The 18,511-nt window shown below is 42.9% G+C and overlaps 1 protein-coding gene across 2 annotated transcripts in view; it reads left to right on the top strand.

Annotated features, from left to right (window-relative positions):
* Positions 1–9,420, top strand: part of tshz3b (teashirt zinc finger homeobox 3b) — a 43,307-nt gene extending 33,887 nt beyond the window's left edge. Inside the window, exon 3 of one of the 2 annotated variants that reach the window (XM_037753761.1) lies at positions 3,968–9,420. In XM_037753761.1, coding sequence (XP_037609689.1) covers positions 3,968–7,608 — 3,641 coding nt within the window. In that variant the 3' untranslated portion in view covers positions 7,609–9,420. Of the gene's footprint in view, positions 1–3,964 lie in introns of both variants that reach the window. The other variant, XM_037753753.1, reaches the window with a different exon arrangement.
* Positions 9,421–18,511: the final 9,091 nt, after the last annotated feature.

The following is an 18,511-nucleotide window of genomic DNA, read 5'->3' as shown; positions in this document are numbered from 1 at the left end:
AGTTTTACAAGATTACATTCCAACAAATCAAGAGAACAGTGAAAATGACATTTTTACTGAAGCTTGAACACATCATAATGTAACTCAATGCAACCTCCATACATTAGCCGTTAGCTCCATTATTTAGTCAAGCAGGACTGTGCGGCCCACCGGCTGCTAACAGATAACATTATCAAGCTCTCCTCCTGACGATTTACACAGAGATTTGTTGTTAACAATGTAGCATTATCAGGGAAATATTCTGTCATCTTGGGGAAGACAGGACGTCGTTAGTCTCAATCAGATTTCGAATCACAATGATCTTTATTTTCATTACACTCAGGTACAATACAATTTTGCAGGTGTCCCTCTTTGTAGTTAAGATTAAAAACTAATAGACTAATAAGCTAATAAATAAATAAAAGCAGTGATAAAAACAGTAATAGCTCTAAAAAAATAAAAAAAATATAGAAACAGTAATAGCAGCATAAATAAACAGTAATAGCAGCGCTTAAATTGGAATTTACAAATTTACAGCGGTGGATGTTAAAGACAGATGTTTAAAGAAAAATGTTTTTATATTATAATTTGTAATAATTAGTTGTTTGTGGTTGCAGTCTTTGAGGGTGGAGGTGTGTGTGTGTGTGACAATCTTTGATGCTCAAGCCCTGACGGTTCCGACAATACCGTAGAAAAACAGAGTTTTTGGCACAGACTTGGCACCGAAGCATCGTTTCTCGTAACATCCAGTGTGGGAAGATCAGAGTAATATTAGAAAAATCTAATTTTTTGACTGGCTAGCTGCACAGAACTTTAGGTTCATCATGTGGTGTGACTGAGCTTTTGTGAAAACTAGTTGGCAAGCTAGCAGAGAGGTCCAATAAATAGCTGGAAGTAATGGATAAACGGGTGAAACGTCCATCTTTTGCCACTCTAAGTGGTAGTAGTAGTATGAATGTAAACTCGACTGAACATACTAAAAAAAAAAAAAGAGACAACACCTGAACAATTCCAATATCTCTGTGTCTTGTATAAAAAAAAGTGTGAAATGATAAAACCAATGAATTTGGAACACATTTAGAACATAGTGGGTGGTGATGACATTGGGGTATACTTGAGCTCATCTAACACGGCTGTCAGACAAAAAAAGGTTAGGAACCACGAGTGTACGTGACAACACAGCAACATTATCAACAAGCTTTCGGTGGATGGTGACACGTCGAAGGAAGCCAAGTTCAAAATAAACTAGATTGATATTTATGTTAAAATGGATATTGAGAGAATTCAAACTGTAATCAACAGGGTATTTATTTCATGATATCACAAAACAACACAGGCGTCTGTAGTTGAGCCTAAGCTGTCATTGCAGCCTGTTCAATGCAACCCATTGTATTTGTAATTTATTGCAACACTGCACCTATTAAATGTCAAAATGCTTCCACATTTCAACATCCTCTGCCTCAAACAAGTCCAGAAATCAGTCGTGCGCTTCATGCTCAATGTAGGTGGATGTAGCCTACACACCGAGGTTTCATTCAGCACATACCGGTCTTGCTGGCAGACACAATTTTCTCCCTGATCCTCTGCATGTGTCTCTATACGTATCACACATTTGCAGGTACACAGATGGGCACACACACACACACATAAAGTACGCGCTGTGTTCTTATCACACACAAAGGCAGCTAATTTGAAGCGGAGTGCGTACGTTGTGTTTTAAAGGAGATTTCACATTGATGTTTGGCCTTGATGAGAGCGCCGGGCTGCTGTGTTCGGCTGTTTCCTCAGCCAGAGCATTGTTCTCTTAAACAGCTGTCGTTTTGGCTGATTCAGAACAGATGGCATGTACATGTGGGTCTGCTCGGCTGCACGTATGTGCGGGCGGGTGGATGTGTCTCCGAGACAGAGTGGGGGAGAGAGAGAGAGAGACGAGGAGAGAGACGGGGAAGCTCTGAGAGACGGTGTATGTTTGTGTATTATACCCATAAATGTTAAAACATGAAGCTTAAATGCATCAAGGTTTTAAGATAGATGTACTTTAATAAAATAAAAGACAATAGTAACTCATTCATTTTTTTTTTTTTTTTTTAAATTGAACAAAACAGCACCTGATATAAGATAACGCGTTCATTTGAAGTGTTTCAAATACATCCTTTTTGTTAGACTGAACGCTGAAGCAGACTGCATGTTCAACGGAAAACTTCCGGAGATTGCCTGAAGGCAAAGAGTTGTTAGACTACAGCAGTTACAGTACAACTGGTGTGTGTGTGTGTGCGTGTGTGTGATGTGTGATGGGCTCTGGGATATCTGTGTCTCTGTGCATCTGTTTGTCCCACGGTGGTGTCGTATCATCGCCGATGGCAACCAGTAGCCTGACAATGACGGAGACTCCTCTCTGTGTTGCTGCTGATGCAGTACTAGCACATACACAAACGCACACACACAACTTGCAGTGCTCAGTTAGAGATGGGAGTTACAGCTGAAGTGTGTTGTATGATATGGCTGGCAGGTTGTGTAGGCATTACTTGTGGAAGCCCGTATTTTCAAGCCCGTTATTATCACAAAACTGTAGCCATGATTTAGGGTTTTGTTTTCAAACTACCTTGCACATAATATATATATATTTATGTTGTTTCTAAGGAATTGAACTGTGCATTCTCATCATCATTTCTAATCAGATATAACGTAATTTTAATTATCATTTATTTAAACTTTGCATGTCTTTGAAAGTGGTAGACTGTGATTGAATACGTGCTTCCGTGCCACACCCCGTCCCACTGACCGCCCCGCTCCGTGTTTACATACCAGCTTAGATGAGTGATGGCCTGTTGCAGAAAGGAATGCTAGGCACAAGGCCACCGACGTTCTCACACACACACACACGCTCATCTTCTTTGCCAGTGTAGTTGCCAAAACAAGAGGTCTGTGTATGCGTGCGCCTGTGTGCGCCTTGATTGTTATTCAGAAATCCAGCCTTAATCACAAAGTGTGAGCATGCAGCATTTCTCATCTGATGTTGTATCCTTTTGATAGACTTATTAACAAAAGAAAACATTCATAGATGTACAAAGAGGTGAGGCTGTGATTTGTCTCGATGCATATTTCCTCTTTATGATTTCCATTGTATTATTCTTAAACTAGAGGGATTTGAATATAAATTGAAAGCCTCAAGCCCACTCCCCGAAGCTAAACTGTAAATAATAACTCTAAACTTTTTTCTAATCTTCGGTAATTGAAGCAAATGGGTTTTGCGGGGAGAGATTTGTTGCAGGCAAACGTACATACATTCATTTTTATTTACGAGGAGGCGAGGGCTGAGCAGTGTAATGAGTGAAAATGCATGCTTAATTTAAATGGCGAGTGTGTCTGTTAGGGAATGCATTAGAGTCTGCAGAAGAAGCGTAAGACATATTAATTGACAGACAGGAACCGCTGTCTCCGAGGTTGATACAAGTAATTTATTACTTCAGAAACGAATGCCACCGCCAGAATGTGCTTCATTAATTTCAAATTTAGTTTTAATTTCAAGCTGTTGCCCCTTGAGAAGAATAAGGTGGCAAGTTCTGTTTGAAGAGACGTTTTTTTTTTCTCCTCTCCCTCCCTCCATCTTTCTCATTCCATCCTCCATCTCTCTCTCTCTCTCTGGCTGTCTCTGATTTTCTGCAGTACAGAACAAAGACCTGGGGGTGGAGAGAGAATGGGAGGGGGTGGCAACTTGATTCCAATTTGAAAACAATGTCAATGTAAAAGGGGGATGATAGAACAGAATTACTGCAACCGTTTATGATGGGAAATACTTTGTCTGTGGATGCCATTGCATGATTGCTCTGTTTCCTCTGGAGAAAGTGTGAATGTCAGTATATTGTGTTTCTATCAGTTCCCTGCGTGGTGAAGAAACAGGAATACAGAGTTGAGAATCTCCATCATTAGATATGCTGTCAGTGTGGTTCTAACAAATCTCCCTCTCTCTTTGTTTTTTTCCAAGCAGCATATGTCCCTGAAGATGAGAAGGAAGCCGCCCTGTTGGAGGAGGACCTGGATGGAGAAGACTCAGCTCAAGAAGGGGATGAGCCTGCCGCCAAGTTCCTATGTCAGGACAAGGACTTCCTTCTCAAGGACAGGCCAGGATCCACTGGCTTCCACGACTCCCCCAACGCGGCTGACTTTTCTGGACAAGAGCTGGACAGCGAGTCTCACCTGAGCGAATCCAGTGACAGAATGTCTGATTTTGAGATCTCCTCACTTAAAAATGAAGATGATATCCTCAAAGACCCCTCGAATGCCCTTTCCCTATCTTCCCCCTCGGTCATGATGGCTGCTGCCAATGCTGCCGTCCCAGTAAGTGGAGATGAGGCCATAATAGCCACGACAGGGTCTGTGGCTGACAGCCTGGAGAAGATGAAGGCCATTTACACCTCCTTCCTGACCAACTCCTATTGGTCCACACTGAATCTGAACCTGACCCAGCCCCCTGCAGAGAAACCCCCTCGCAGTCACAGCAGCAGCAGTAGTAGCAGCAGTAGCAGTAGCTGTGGAAGTGGAGGCTACGACTGGCACCAGACAGCTATGGCTAAAACCCTCCAGCAGGCCTCACAGAACCACCACCACCACCACAGACTGGGCATGGTCCAACATCCCACAGTGGCTGTATCCACAGTGTCCACAGAACCCAACCTCTTTAGTACCGTCCAGCTGTACCGGCAGAGCTCCAAGCTGTATGGCTCTATATTCACTGGTGCCAGCAAGTTCCGCTGTAAGGACTGCAGCGCGGCGTACGACACACTAGTGGGGCTCACGGTGCACATGAACGAGACAGGACACTACCGAGACGATAACCACGAGACGGATGCTGAGGGTACTAAGCGGTGGTCAAAGCCAAGGAAGCGTTCCTTGCTTGAGATGGAAGGGAAGGAGGATGCACAGAAAGTTCTCAAGTGCATGTACTGTGGGCACTCCTTTGAATCCCTTCAGGACCTAAGTGTCCACATGATCAAGACGAAACACTACCAGAAAGTGCCTCTGAAGGAGCCTGTTACACCGGTGACAGCTAAGATTATCTCCTCGGCTCGAAAGAGAGTCCCTATGGACCTAGACATCCCTAGCTCACCAGACTCTAATGGAGGCGCAACGCCTAAGCCCAACTCCCTCAACGACTCTAATGACATACACCAGAAGGTCACCAATCCTTACATCACACCTAACAACCGCTATGGACACCAGAACGGTGCCAGCTATGCCTGGCAGTTTGAATCCAGGAAGTCACAGATCCTCAAATGCATGGAGTGCGGCAGCTCCCACGACACACTACAAGAGCTAACTGCTCACATGATGGTGACCGGACACTTTATCAAAGTCACCAACTCTGCTATTAAGAAAGGCAAACCTATTTTAGAATCGCCCACCCCAACCCCCACACCCAAATTAACACTAGAAGAAAAGTTCCAGTCCGTTCCCCTGGCGGCCACAACCTTCTCCCCTCCACCTGCCCCAGTGCCTCCTCCAACCAGCATCTCCCCCACTGCCATGGTTGTGGAGATAAAAAAGGAGGAGAAGGAGGAGGAATGCACTAAAGAGTCCATCATCAACAATGGGAATCTCAACAAGGAGAAGAAGGCAGGAAGTGAGGAGGAGGCTGAGGAGAAGTTTGATATTTCTTCGAAGTATTCATATCTGACTGAGGAGGATCTGGAGGAAAGTCCAAAAGGGGGTCTTGACATCCTCAAGTCCTTGGAGAACACAGTGACCTCAGCCATCAACAAAGCCCAGAATGGAGCTCCAAGCTGGGGTGGATATCCCAGTATCCATGCTGCTTACCAGCTCCCAAACATAATGAAGCTCTCGCTTGGCAACACTGGGAAGAGCTCTGCCCTTAAATACATGTTCCCCGGAGCAGACATTCTCTCGCCTACTGGTAAGATCCAGCCTCTGATCTCCCCTCCCAGCCGCCAGAACTCCCCGCTGACCAAAAACAACTTCCATGCTATGGAGGAACTGGTCAAGAAAGTGACAGAGAAAGTGGCCAAGGTAGAGGAGAAGATGAGAGAGCCCAGTGGTGTTGTGAGGGGATCTCCTCTGAGACGCACCACGCCCTCACCCTGCAACAGCGAGGCAGGGGACTCAGCCAGGGGAGAGTCGCCGAAAGAAAATATATCAGGAGGCTGTAAAACTCCAGAGAATACAAGTGGCGCAGAAAAAGCAGTCGGTGATGGAAGTGGAGCCAATCACAGAGATTCAAATGGAGATGTTTCCTTAAAGGAGTCTGTGGAGAACGGATTGGAGTCCACTGCTGTGACATCTCCCCTGCCTGCCTCCCTGTGTGGCAGCACAGCTATCATCACAGACCATCCACCTCCAGAACAGCCATTCGTCAACCCTCTCAGCGCACTGCAGTCAGTAATGAACGTCCACCTGGGGAAGGCCGCTAAGCCTGCCCTGCCGTCCCTTGACCCCATGAGCATGCTGTTCAAGATGAGCAACAGCCTGGCAGAGAAAGCAGCAGTGGCTGCTTCCACCCCACCAGCACAGACCAAAAAGCCCGGTAATGACCGCTTGGACCGCTACTTCTACCAGCAACATCTAAACAATGACCAACCCATAGATCTCACCAAAGGCAAGAATGCTGAAAAAAACAGCAGCAGTGGTTCTTTGGGTTCGGCGGCTCTCTCTTCCACCACCACCACCCCGTCCTCAATTTCCCCCTCCTCCACTGTCACTATGACCAAAGCCTCAGCTGCAGTAGCTTCCTTTATGTCCAGCTCCCCTTTGAGAGAAAACGCATTGTCGGACATCTCTGACATGTTGAGGAACCTGACAGAAAGTCAAGTTGTCTCCAAGTCCTCCACACCCACCAGCCTGTCCGAGCGCTCCGACATCGAAGGCATCACAATGGACGATATAGAAGATATTTCACCAGCCCAGAAACGTAAAGGCCGGCAGTCCAACTGGAACCCTCAACACCTCCTCATCCTACAAGCCCAGTTTGCCGCAAGTCTGAGACAAACGAGCGATGGCAAGTACATGATGTCGGACCTCAGCCCACAGGAGAGAATGCACATCTCCCGCTTCACTGGCCTCTCAATGACTACAATATCCCACTGGTTGGCTAACGTCAAGTACCAGCTGAGGAGAACCGGTGGCACCAAGTTCTTAAAAAACTTGGATTCGGGTCACCCGGTGTTCTTCTGCAGCGACTGCGCCTCTCAGATCCGCTCGCCATCCACCTACGTCAGCCACTTGGAATCCCACTTGGGCTTCCGTCTACGAGACCTGTCCAAGCTTTCTGGGGAGCAGCTGCTCAGCCAGATTTCGCAGCAACATCATCAACAACGCCACGCCAAAGGACTATCTGAAAAACTGCTCTCTAATCTTCACCCATCCAGCCACCCTTTACCCTCATCCCTATCCTCTTCCTTAAACATCTCTCTGCCCTCATCCTTAACCACCTCTCTGCCCTCGACCGAATCCCCATCACCCTCCCCCGACGACGAAGAAATTGCGGCTGTGTACCAGTGCAAGCTCTGCAACCGGACTTTTGCGAGCAAGCACGCGGTCAAGCTTCACCTGAGCAAGACTCATGGGAAGTCCCCAGAGGACCATCTCATGTATGTGTGTGAGCTGGAGAAACAGTAGCACTGGCTGGTGACAATGCAGCGTTCTTTTGTAACGGCTCACTCTTTCTTGCTCTGTCTCTCTTAAGCCTTTCAAAGACATTTTCTTTCAAAGAAAAGAAAGGATTATTAACGTGATGGAACTGCACAAAGATGCCATACAACTACTGTTTTAAGTTTTGGCACATGGTTTTAAATTTTGTGTTGTAGCAGTTTTTTGTTTTTTTTTCTTTTGACGCTGTGTGAGGTAGACTCGCTCTGGCCCAAGACACTCGATTTTAGTGATCTCCTTTGACAGGAATAGAGTGACTTTTTTTTTTTCCAAATTGTGCAGATGGGGGGGGTGGTGGGGGTGTTGTCATTGAGAAGATACAGTATATGAAGGTTTAAAAAAAGAGATTCTAAAATGAAGTGGTGTGTATTTTGAAACTTGTGTAAATGGAATTAAGTTCCTTTATATTTTGACATCACTGGGATGTGATAAGCTGCATGCATAAATGAAACAGTTTAGTTAAACATTTTATAACTAAATCTGGTGCACTTTCCATGATTTGTTATTGTTTTTGTTGTTTTTTTTTCACTCTCCCGCTCGCTCTATCTTTTTTTTTTTCTTTCTTTCTTTTTTTGTGCTGGAGTCAGCATTTAAAATTTAACCCTCTGAGTACGTCAAAGCACTTCTACACCTAAGATCCAAACACTATTGACTCAAGATTTGAGATTGTGAAATATTGAAGCTTTTGTGATAATTAGATGGACGATGCGTGCATTGTGTCTGCGATGCCTGTTTCACAGACATACAGTATGTTGAGTCTAATCCTAGACATGAAAGCATTTTTGTTTTTTTTTTGAAAAAGGAGATTCTCTATTCACTGCAAGGTTTTCATCTTGGGCTTAATATTTGTTTGAGATATGTTCGCAGGACTTGACACAAGCATTGTAGCTATGTGGTAAAAAAAGACAGAAAAAAAAATGAAAAAAATATCTGAAGTCTTTTACTTTGGTCGATCAGGGACCTATATTAATTCAGGTCTGTGTAAAATATGTACATAAAACATATTAACTAATTCCTGTCTAAATTATGCATAATTTCTATATTTTTTAATTTAAAAGGATTATGACTATCTGCTGGTGCACAGTATATGAAGACATGAATAAAATTGTTTTGCACAATAGTTTTATAAATGTGTTATTTAATCAAAGGATACGAAAAAAAAAAAAAGATAGGTAGCAAAAGGATGACAACAGGTGAATCTTTTTATTCCCAACTCGTGCTCAAAGGGTTAAAGGCTCTTTTTACCAGACACTACTCGACATGTGCCGCTGTATGAACACTAAAAAAAAGATATTAAAGGTTGTACAAAAAAGATGTTACTTTATAAAGATATTTCACATGTAAACTGTTATTTATAAGCACTCTTGGTTGTTTCATATCGTTGAATGCCTTCGATTGGTCCTATTTTTTTTGTTTTTTTTTGTTCTGTCTAATTACTCTGCCATGATTCCACACTGCAGCTTTATCTTTTTGGGATATGAAAGGTAACCATGGTTACACTAACCTCTTGAGTGACAAGTTCTGCTACATTTTTGGCAGTTAATTTGCTGAAGTAACTGACAGCTGCCAGGGTAGAGAAATAATAAAAAAAAATTCCCTATGTGTAAAATATCGGCATGTAAACAGCACAGATACTGTAATGCATTCTGTGCCGTTAGTCCTTTTTCATTTCGTTCTTTCGTTTTCTGTTGTTGTTGTTCTTGACAATGAACCCCCATTATATGACTTCATATAACCTTGTTTTCTACTGCAGCATTAAAAAAAGGAAACTGTTTTTTGCAATTATGTGTGTATGCATCGTGTGTGTCATGGCTATCAATTATGTGTGTGCTGTGCAGTCCCTAATGAGCGCATTAGACTGGGAGTGTGTCAACGTCTCGTCTGTGACGAGCCGCATACTAGTTTACAGTGAGTGGCAGCAGCCGGGGCCGTGTGGGAGACAAACACACGCTCGCGCGCACACACACACACACACACATATCCAGACATCCAAACAGACACCATCATTGTTGGGCTTTCCCAGTAGCCTCTTCTGTTGTCCTAGTGGCTTAGACTACGGTATATACTGCACACTGAGCCTGCAACAAAAGGCCTCAGAAACAGTAAACAAATCAAATGACAAAAAAAGTTGTTTTTATCATTATAAGGGGGCAGTGGAGCAATCAAACCATCACTGAAAAAACTACTGAGCTCCATACGTCTTTCTCTTTCCACACGGGATACGGAAGTATAAAGACAGTATAAAGACACGCACACACACACACACACAAAGTTTCCCTTCCATATCTCAAGCTCAATAATTACCTCCAACGTCCATTTTGTGACTACACTCTCCGCGAGGTAAGACACCTGGCAGACATATTTGTTTAGGCTTCATAGGAGATGACAACAATGCTGACAAGACGAGCAGGTCCTTTCAAGTGTTTATTTATTCATAATTTTCCCTGTCCGGAGCTGTGATTAAATAGAAATTGTATCACTATCAATTTGATATGTGCCGCACGACAGTATGATATAGATAAAGCAGATGGAGCGAAGATTTAAAGTTTACAGGAGGAAGCGATCTATGAGATACGGGAACGAGGTAGGTATTAGCCGGAGAAAGAAATGTTAAAGAACTAGCACATATATCAAACGCAAATCTGCTCACACAAACACACGCATGGGCATTGCATAAACACACAGGGCACACGTAATATATCAAAGCGAGACAGTGCTGTGTGTTCCTGAATTACATCACTTTTCCCGCTCCGTTCTTAAAGGACCAATATGTAACATATTTACTGTAATAAATCATAACATGACCATGATATGTCATCAGAGATTAAGGAAACACGCTGAATTGAAATACTGGCTTCTCCGACAACAATGCTACAGCCAGTATGTTTCCATTTCGGTCCGGAACGTCTGTTTTTGTTTTGGCCTGTGTGATCCCGTCCACTGCCCATTGCAATTCCCCGCTGCCACATGTGAAGCAAATTGGCATACGAACACAACACACCTCGGCAGCCATGGAAGCAACCAAATGAACTGGATCAACAGAGATAACGTTAACGTTAGATTCTACCCGACCTGAAAAGCCTCGGCACATCTCTCTGTGGTCTGTGTGCAGCTGGGTTATCTAAGGCAGCAAGTATTTGAGACACATAGCCAGCAAAGTGATTCCTGGCCAGAGGCTGATGCGGTCGTGTCTAGAAGGTAACCCTCAAATTGCGAAAATTTGCACCAACTCCTATCGGTCAAAGCGGAGAGGCGGATGGACCACGGCTCCAATGTTTTGGATTTGGCCTGCTGTTACCCATTTTAAACGGTAGCTGTCACTGCTACATATTGCTCCTTTAATATACAACGCTGGAAAAAGAAACACATACAGTACACGGGGTACAGTACAGTATAGTACATACAGTACACACACAACACAAACACACAGCAACTCTGAATTGCACAGACCACAATACTGAATTATCTTCCTTTCTTCACTCATACGCACATAGATGCACAAAAGGCCAATACACACACACACACACACACACACACACCTCAACAGCCAGGTAGAAGGACTTCATCCGCAGTGACAAGGTGCCACTGTGTGTGAAAATGTCAGCCTTCAACAGCGCAGCCTGAAGTCTGGCACCGTATTTAAGGCTCTCATTAGCCTCAAAGAAAATATGCGTGAAATTGAAGTGTAAGAAAGCCCTTTTCTCTCTCCCTGCCTTCACATCCAGCGAGCAGAGGCAAGGGCTTATTAAGGTTCAAAACTAGCATGCCGGAGACAATGGGTGCCACCACTGGGATGTGCACACACACACACACACACACACACACAGTCTGTGTCACACACAGACACAGAGAAACACATTCACATTCATGCACCTATAATGTATCTCAATGCAATCATAAAGTGCATCAAACCCCATTAGTTGCAGTCAGTGAAGTAAAATGATGCTGACCTACACACACCAATCATACTGAGGCAAACACTAACATTTATGTTTTCTTTAAAGCACCCTATACTCATACAACTTCAGTTCATCTCACCTTAACACAACACCATTATGTGCACCATTTATATAGATCATGATGACTTACACCAGGGGAAATTATAATATTTTAAGAGGACCTATTATGCTTTTGTGCGTTTTCCCTCTCCTTTAGTGTGTTAGTTTAGTTTAGTTTATTGTTATTGTCTAGTTTTTTGTGCAAGTAAAAGGTCTGCAAAGTTATAAAGCCCACGCCAAAGGGAGTTAAGGGAACTGTCTGAAACGCCTCGCTTCAAGTCCTGCCTTTTTCTTTCGTAACGTAGTGATGTCACCAAGTAACAAATCTGCATATTACCTGCCTAGCAGCTAGTTTGGCATGCCCTCAAACAAAGCTAGTTAGAGCGGAGCTGGAGCGGAGTCCGAAGTGTTTGGTTTGTTTGACCAATCACAACAGAGTGGGCCATCTGACCAATCAGAGCAGACTTAGGAAGCTCAAACAGAGAGTTTCAGACAGAGGGTGAAAAGCCGGTATGAGAAAAATAAAGCATTTCTTAAACATTAAAGCATGTAAACATGTTCTAGTAGAAACCCAAAATACAAGTATACACCTGCAAATGAGTATTATATGTCCTGTTTTCAGTCCTGGTTGATTTGACAACAATGTGTACTGGTGGTATCACACTTTAATAATACAGGTCCCAGAGTTCCATTCAAAATCACATGTGTATTGACCACTGGCGGAAGTTAACACACCTTCAAATCGTGTGTCTGTTTACAGCGTTAACAACCAGTGAGCTAGGACATTTCATCGTGTCACATTGTATTAATAAAGAAACCTTTAGAAGACAGTCTTCAGTGTTGTTAAACTCTGGCTGTGCAGTAAAGGGGGACTGCCAGTAGCAATAATACACAGAGGAAATTGCATAGTGCAAAATACATTAGGCTCTTTAAAAAATGCTGCCCAAAAAATGGGGTTTAATGTAATAGAAATCTTAATTATTCTAATTTTAACTTCACTGTTGATGGGCAGTTACAAACCTGTGTCTCATGCTGAAACAATTAGTCGAATCAATTAATTAACATTTTTTTAATTGGCAAAGTAAGATAATACAAAGTCTATGCAGTCATGCTAGCTAAAAATGACAAACACTAGCTTGTTCAAGCTTTTCAAATGCAATGATTTGCCACTTGTACCTTTTTTATTCCATTGTAAATAGATACAATTTGAGTTTTTAAGGTCTGAAAAAACATGCAATTTGACCATACGCTTTTAGAACTTCCTTTTTAGCCATGCTAGCAGCATGGCTCTAGGTCTGTTGGTCGGTCCACTACTTTTATACAGACTGAAATATCTCATTACATAAACAGTACAAGTGCTAAGCATCAACATATTAGCATAGACAATGCGAGCATTTTAGCATTCTGAGGTTAGCATTTAGCTCAAAGCACTGGCGACAGCCGTGGATGGACACATTATGTTTTTGGGTCGTCCGTCCGTCCGTCCGTCTGTCCGTACATATATACAGTACGTATGTTCATCTCATTCTCGTGGACGTGATATCTCAAGAACGCCTCTTCAAATTTGGCACAAACGTCCACTTGTACTCAATGAACTGATTAGACATTGGTGGTCAGAGGTCAAGGTCACTGGGACCTTATAAAACACGTTTTTGGCCATAACTCAAGGTTACATATTATGAAGTGTTAGCATTTTGAACAGACATGGATGTAAACTGCAACTTCATTGGTTGGCGGTGGCATACAACTGTGAGGAGAAAATTCTAGTTAGACATGAAATTAAAACAAAACAAAATCCATAGCTTGCACATGAGGCCCTCCTGACTGTCTGAAAAAAAAATGCATAGCAATTAAACATGGTTGCCCTGCTTTGTGGACTCTGTGAAATGGGAAGTAGGCTTTCTGAGATGTAAAAGGACTGCACTGCCTGAAGCCAGCCATGCCAGTGAACATTAACATCTTAATAGTGGTTTTGGAGATGGTGCTATGTGCCAACATACCACACCCTCATTGTAGCCCACACAATGCAACCGTCAGAATCCCCCAGGAACATAGAGAGAGCCTCCACAACAGTAAGCTGCTCACATGCATTTGAGGAAGGTGTGCTGCAGATCCAGATAGCTTTATCTAAAGCAGGGGGCTGGAGGGAGGGTGGGAATACAAGCTCAGTGGATCTACTGCTTACAATGGAATCACACGGCATAACACAAATAAAGCCAGGGTACAAGCAAGCACACTCCTTACACAAAGACGCACAGGGAGAGCGTCCTGTCCATCTCACTTTCTCTTGATTTCTTTTTCTGTTCCCATTTATTTTCTCTCCTGCTCTTTCTTTCACTTGCACACACAGTCTCACAAAACATTGCTACCCATAGGCAGACTAGGCAGCTCCCTCACACTTCATATTATTTATTTTTCTTATATATAGTTCTTATTGGTAATATTTTATGCCAACCAATGGCACTTTTTTGAGGAGGCCTGAATAGATCTGATTGGCTGATGGCCCCCAGGAATAATATCTGTCTTGTAAAGTAGCCCAATTTGCTGGGACTTTGACAAACACTTTTTTGTTCTTATAGGATTCCATAAGTCAGAATATGAAGCTGGTTGAAAACGTATGTTTTCAGGGCTTATGACGCTCATTTGTGTTTGTACAGTTTTACAATACTACTCTATAAAAAGGCCAATTGTCGGGGCTGTGAAAAGTAACATCAGCAGTCTGTGTGCATATAGTTTTACAGCCAAGATCACAACAGTTATGTACACAAACACACTTGTAGGGTGAAAATTTAACATTTTGACAGCCCTGAATTACTTTATTGAGGCTTTATTCTGTATAACAGTAAAGCAAATGCAAAGCTTCAACTACCCTGTTTACTCAGTTGATATTGATTGACTGTGGGTCTCAACTCAAACACGGGCTTCCTAACAAATATCTGCCAAGAGCCTCTAAAAGGGCAGTCTGCCTTGCTTCAGCATCGTCAGATTCAACCAGTCTACTCGCTGACCTGAAACGATTCAGATTGATTTTCAGACAGTTTTTACTGCATGTTGTTTTTTTTGCCTTGTTACTTAAAGCTATTATTCCCCTTAAATTCACATGTAGTACTGTGGATCTAGCCATGGACTCTAACAACCTTTTGGTACGCTCTCTACAGTCAAACAAAACCAGACAAGAATATTGAAACCAATTCTCTGGCTGCATCACTGAGACTTTTCTGAGGAAACACTGTCAACACACACTAATTATATGGAGATATGGGCGATGTTGCTGTGTTTAATCATATCCAAAATTCCATAAATACAAGCTGTCAATTGGGGAAAAGGCTCTTTATGTAACCCCCCCTTAGTTATAATTACAAGTACGACATATGGAGACACTTTGTGGTCACTGATTTCTCCCACTTGGCATTTTGAATTGCAGAAGTTTGTCAATAAATCCTGCAAAAGCTGCAGCCGTTCCCCTATTATTGACAGTTCAAGGTACAGAAAATTGAAGCCTAAATCATATTTGCAACTAATCTGGAAGTTAATTTAAAAGTAGAGTAACAGCCTGCCGTTCGTTATCTTACTCTCCAACCTGTAGCAACAAAATAACCTTTGCACTGAACACAGCGTAAGCATCTGCACTACAGTAACAAACCAAATTGAACTCGTTCGGATGTAGAACATCAAAGAAACATTCTATGAGACCAAAAGATCGCTCTCTGATTCTCCGTCTTCCAGTCCCTTAGTCATTAATTCACCAGAGCAAATCTTCGTGGTAACATTACCAGGGCCTTGATTCGCTAATGTCTTGCTTTGGGAAAGAGTTATTCATTCGTACAACCACTGATGTCTCAGATCACAGGAATGGCATATGTAAATTCTGCCTGAGCTGGTTCTTGGACTAGATTCCCTAAGAAGACTATGGGAAGTGTGCCAAGAGACTGGGAAGTTGCACATCAAAGTCATACATCAGAAGCAGCTGGAAGGTAGAATCATGACATTTACTTGCTTTTTTTAATGAAATATTTAAAGACTCGTTACAAGGGTTAACTTTAAGGTTTCATACTCTTGTACTGCTCTGAATCCTCTTTTTGGTATACATACAAGATGAAGAACACATATTAACTTATCATACATTATCCACACACATATACTGATATAGTATGTCTACAAAAATATAAAGCCTGCTCTATTGTTTGGATGTCTTTTATAATACTAACATAATGTATAAGATATTATTATTAGTTATAGTAGTACTAGTGTTAAACATATTTTAAAAACATCTACCAGTATACACATCATTCCGTTAAGCCTGCAAATAAAATCTGTCCAAATATCAATATCCATCCATCCATCTTCAACCGCTTATCCGGGGTCGAGTCGCGGGGGCAACAGCTCCAGCAGGGGACCCCAAACTTCCCTTTCCCGGGCCACATTAACCAGCTCTGACTGGGAGATCCCGAAGCGTTCCCAGGCCAGAGTAGAGATATAATCTCTCCACCTAGTCCTGGGTCTTCCCCGTGGTCTCCTCCCAGCTGGTCATGCCTGGAACACCTCCCAAGGGAGGCGTCCAGGAGGCATCCGTACTAGATGCCCAAACCACCTCAACTGGCTCCTTTCGACGTAAAGGAGCAGCGGCTCTACTCCGAGTCCCTCACGGATGACTGAGCTTCTTACCCTATCTCTAAGGGAGACGCCAGCCACCCTCCTGAGGAAACCCATTTCGGCTGCTTCCTAAATATCAATAGTGAGATAATATTCAGATAACATGTCATGATCTGTCTGCACTGACCAATGTTCTCGGAATGTTACTTGTTACTTGTTTGATGCATCAATATTTGAGAAATATTGGGAAATAAATAGAAAATTCAACTGAAGATGGCAGGTTGTTTTTTTTAGGGGTTATGTGCTCGACCATCAGCTCGGCCTCATTCCCAAAGCGTCGAAAACCAACGTACAAGGCACCCTTTAGCGTCTGTATGAGATGCTCCGGGCTTTTAATTAACTACAACGTAAACCCAGACACTCAGCAACTGCTCCAGAACTCGGGTAATGAAGTATGAAGAGCGACATAGAGAGGAGGTTGTGGTGGATGGATGGATGGGTCAAACAAACCAACACATTCTCACGACAGTTCCTGAAATAGTCACAAAATTGAATTTAAAAATAATGAAACTACTTTGTTAGTTTTACTAACAACAGTTTTACTGTTACATCCCAGTCTCCTGATTAAGGTCATGATTTCATTGTTTCCAGTTTTTTTAGTACTTCCTGTTTTATTTTGGTATACTCACCTTGTCTCTCGTTTCACTTCCTGCCCCTGTGTGTTTTCCGCCGCTGTGATTACCTGCCCCACCCCAATTAGTTTCACCTGGCCCTGATCACCCCTCCTCCCTTGTGTATTTAGTCCTCGTGCTGCCCTTTGTCTGTTGCCAGTCTGTTTGCTTTCCCAGTCAACGTTCTAGCCCTTTGTTACTCGTGTGCTTTAAACCTTGCTTGTTTGTACTATGTTTTTGCCCAGTGTTTTTGGATACGTTTGCCTGTTTTGGACTGATTACCTGTGTACCGAACCCTTTTTGCAAGTAAAAATGTTTCATTATACTTGCCTTGTGTTGGAGTCCTGCTTTTGAGTCCTTGTCTATTTGCCCAGTGTGATAAGTACGGAAGTTATGTGACAAATAAATCAAAGTTGCCTTTTGGTTTCACACAGGACACAAACTCCTGGGTTGAAAGCCTGTTATTTTTGGTGTTTGGTGTTGTTCTGTATTTTTTTGACCCATCCATCCACCCCCACTTCCTCCCTACGGGGCATTCGCTGCTCTTTATAATAATATAAGATCCGATTTCATGCTGACCCTCACAAAACAAATGGGATAATTGTGTCTATGTATACGAATCAATACATTAAATTTGGTGACTATTTCACGAACTGCTGAAGAAATTGTAAATGTATATCAATCGCTTCTACCACGTTTTGGGATATCATTTGCAAACTTTTTTGGAAACTTTACCTCCATCTTCGGTGCCAAGTGTCATTCTAGTGATGTTATTGCGCTCCACGTCCCTGAGATGACAATGCGCGACCCACGCTATCATGATTCAAAGTACGCCGTGATGTGAATTTTAATGCCCACCTCCCTGCTCTAACGAAGAGTCAGTCAGTCAATGTGTATGTTTGTTACCTGCAACACCGTAGATCTTCTCTGGCCCCCACACGTTTCCAAAGCATCTTAAAATAACGCATGTGATGAATGTGCAATTTCCCTAATTTACGGCTGGCTGCCGTACTCAGGGCTGTGGGCTGGATGGAAATCTTAAATGGGGCTTGAACAGCACTCCTCACAACAAGAAATCAATATGCCATGCAGCCTGGAGAGGCGACCCGCTATCTACTGTGGCCGAGGCAACGCTTGCGGGGTAATTTCCTCTAAACGCTACAAACACAGCTCAGCCACTTCACCGACACAAATAGAATCCCAGTCACACGCTCTGACACACATACACTCGAGAAGATGCATGCTGAATGCGGTGTGTGTGCTTGTGTGTGTGGTTGAGATACATTGACTGAATGTACTGTATACATGGGTGTGTGTGTCTTCAGGTGTTGTGAGTATAAATATAATTTGATTGTGAGTGAAATGTGTTTCACTGTGTCCCGTATTACACACACTACTTCCAAAACCATTGGTCTTCCAAACCCCAACCTCTCTGATCTCAATAACAGAGCCATAACTCGCATGGCAATCGCCACAGCACATGACCCTGGACACCCCCTCAACCCATCTTTCACTGTACTCCTATCTGATCGCAGATACAGAACACTCTGATAGAAAAAAGCAAGTTTTAGCAGAAGTTTTTTTTTCCCTCTGCCACAGCGGTGCTAAATT

The sequence above is a fragment of the Sebastes umbrosus genome, chromosome 2, assembly GCF_015220745.1.
Source record: "Sebastes umbrosus isolate fSebUmb1 chromosome 2, fSebUmb1.pri, whole genome shotgun sequence".
NCBI lineage: Eukaryota > Metazoa > Chordata > Actinopteri > Perciformes > Sebastidae > Sebastes > Sebastes umbrosus.
Note: the sequence above shows the minus strand (reverse complement) of the source record. Positions and strands in the feature narration are given on the sequence as shown.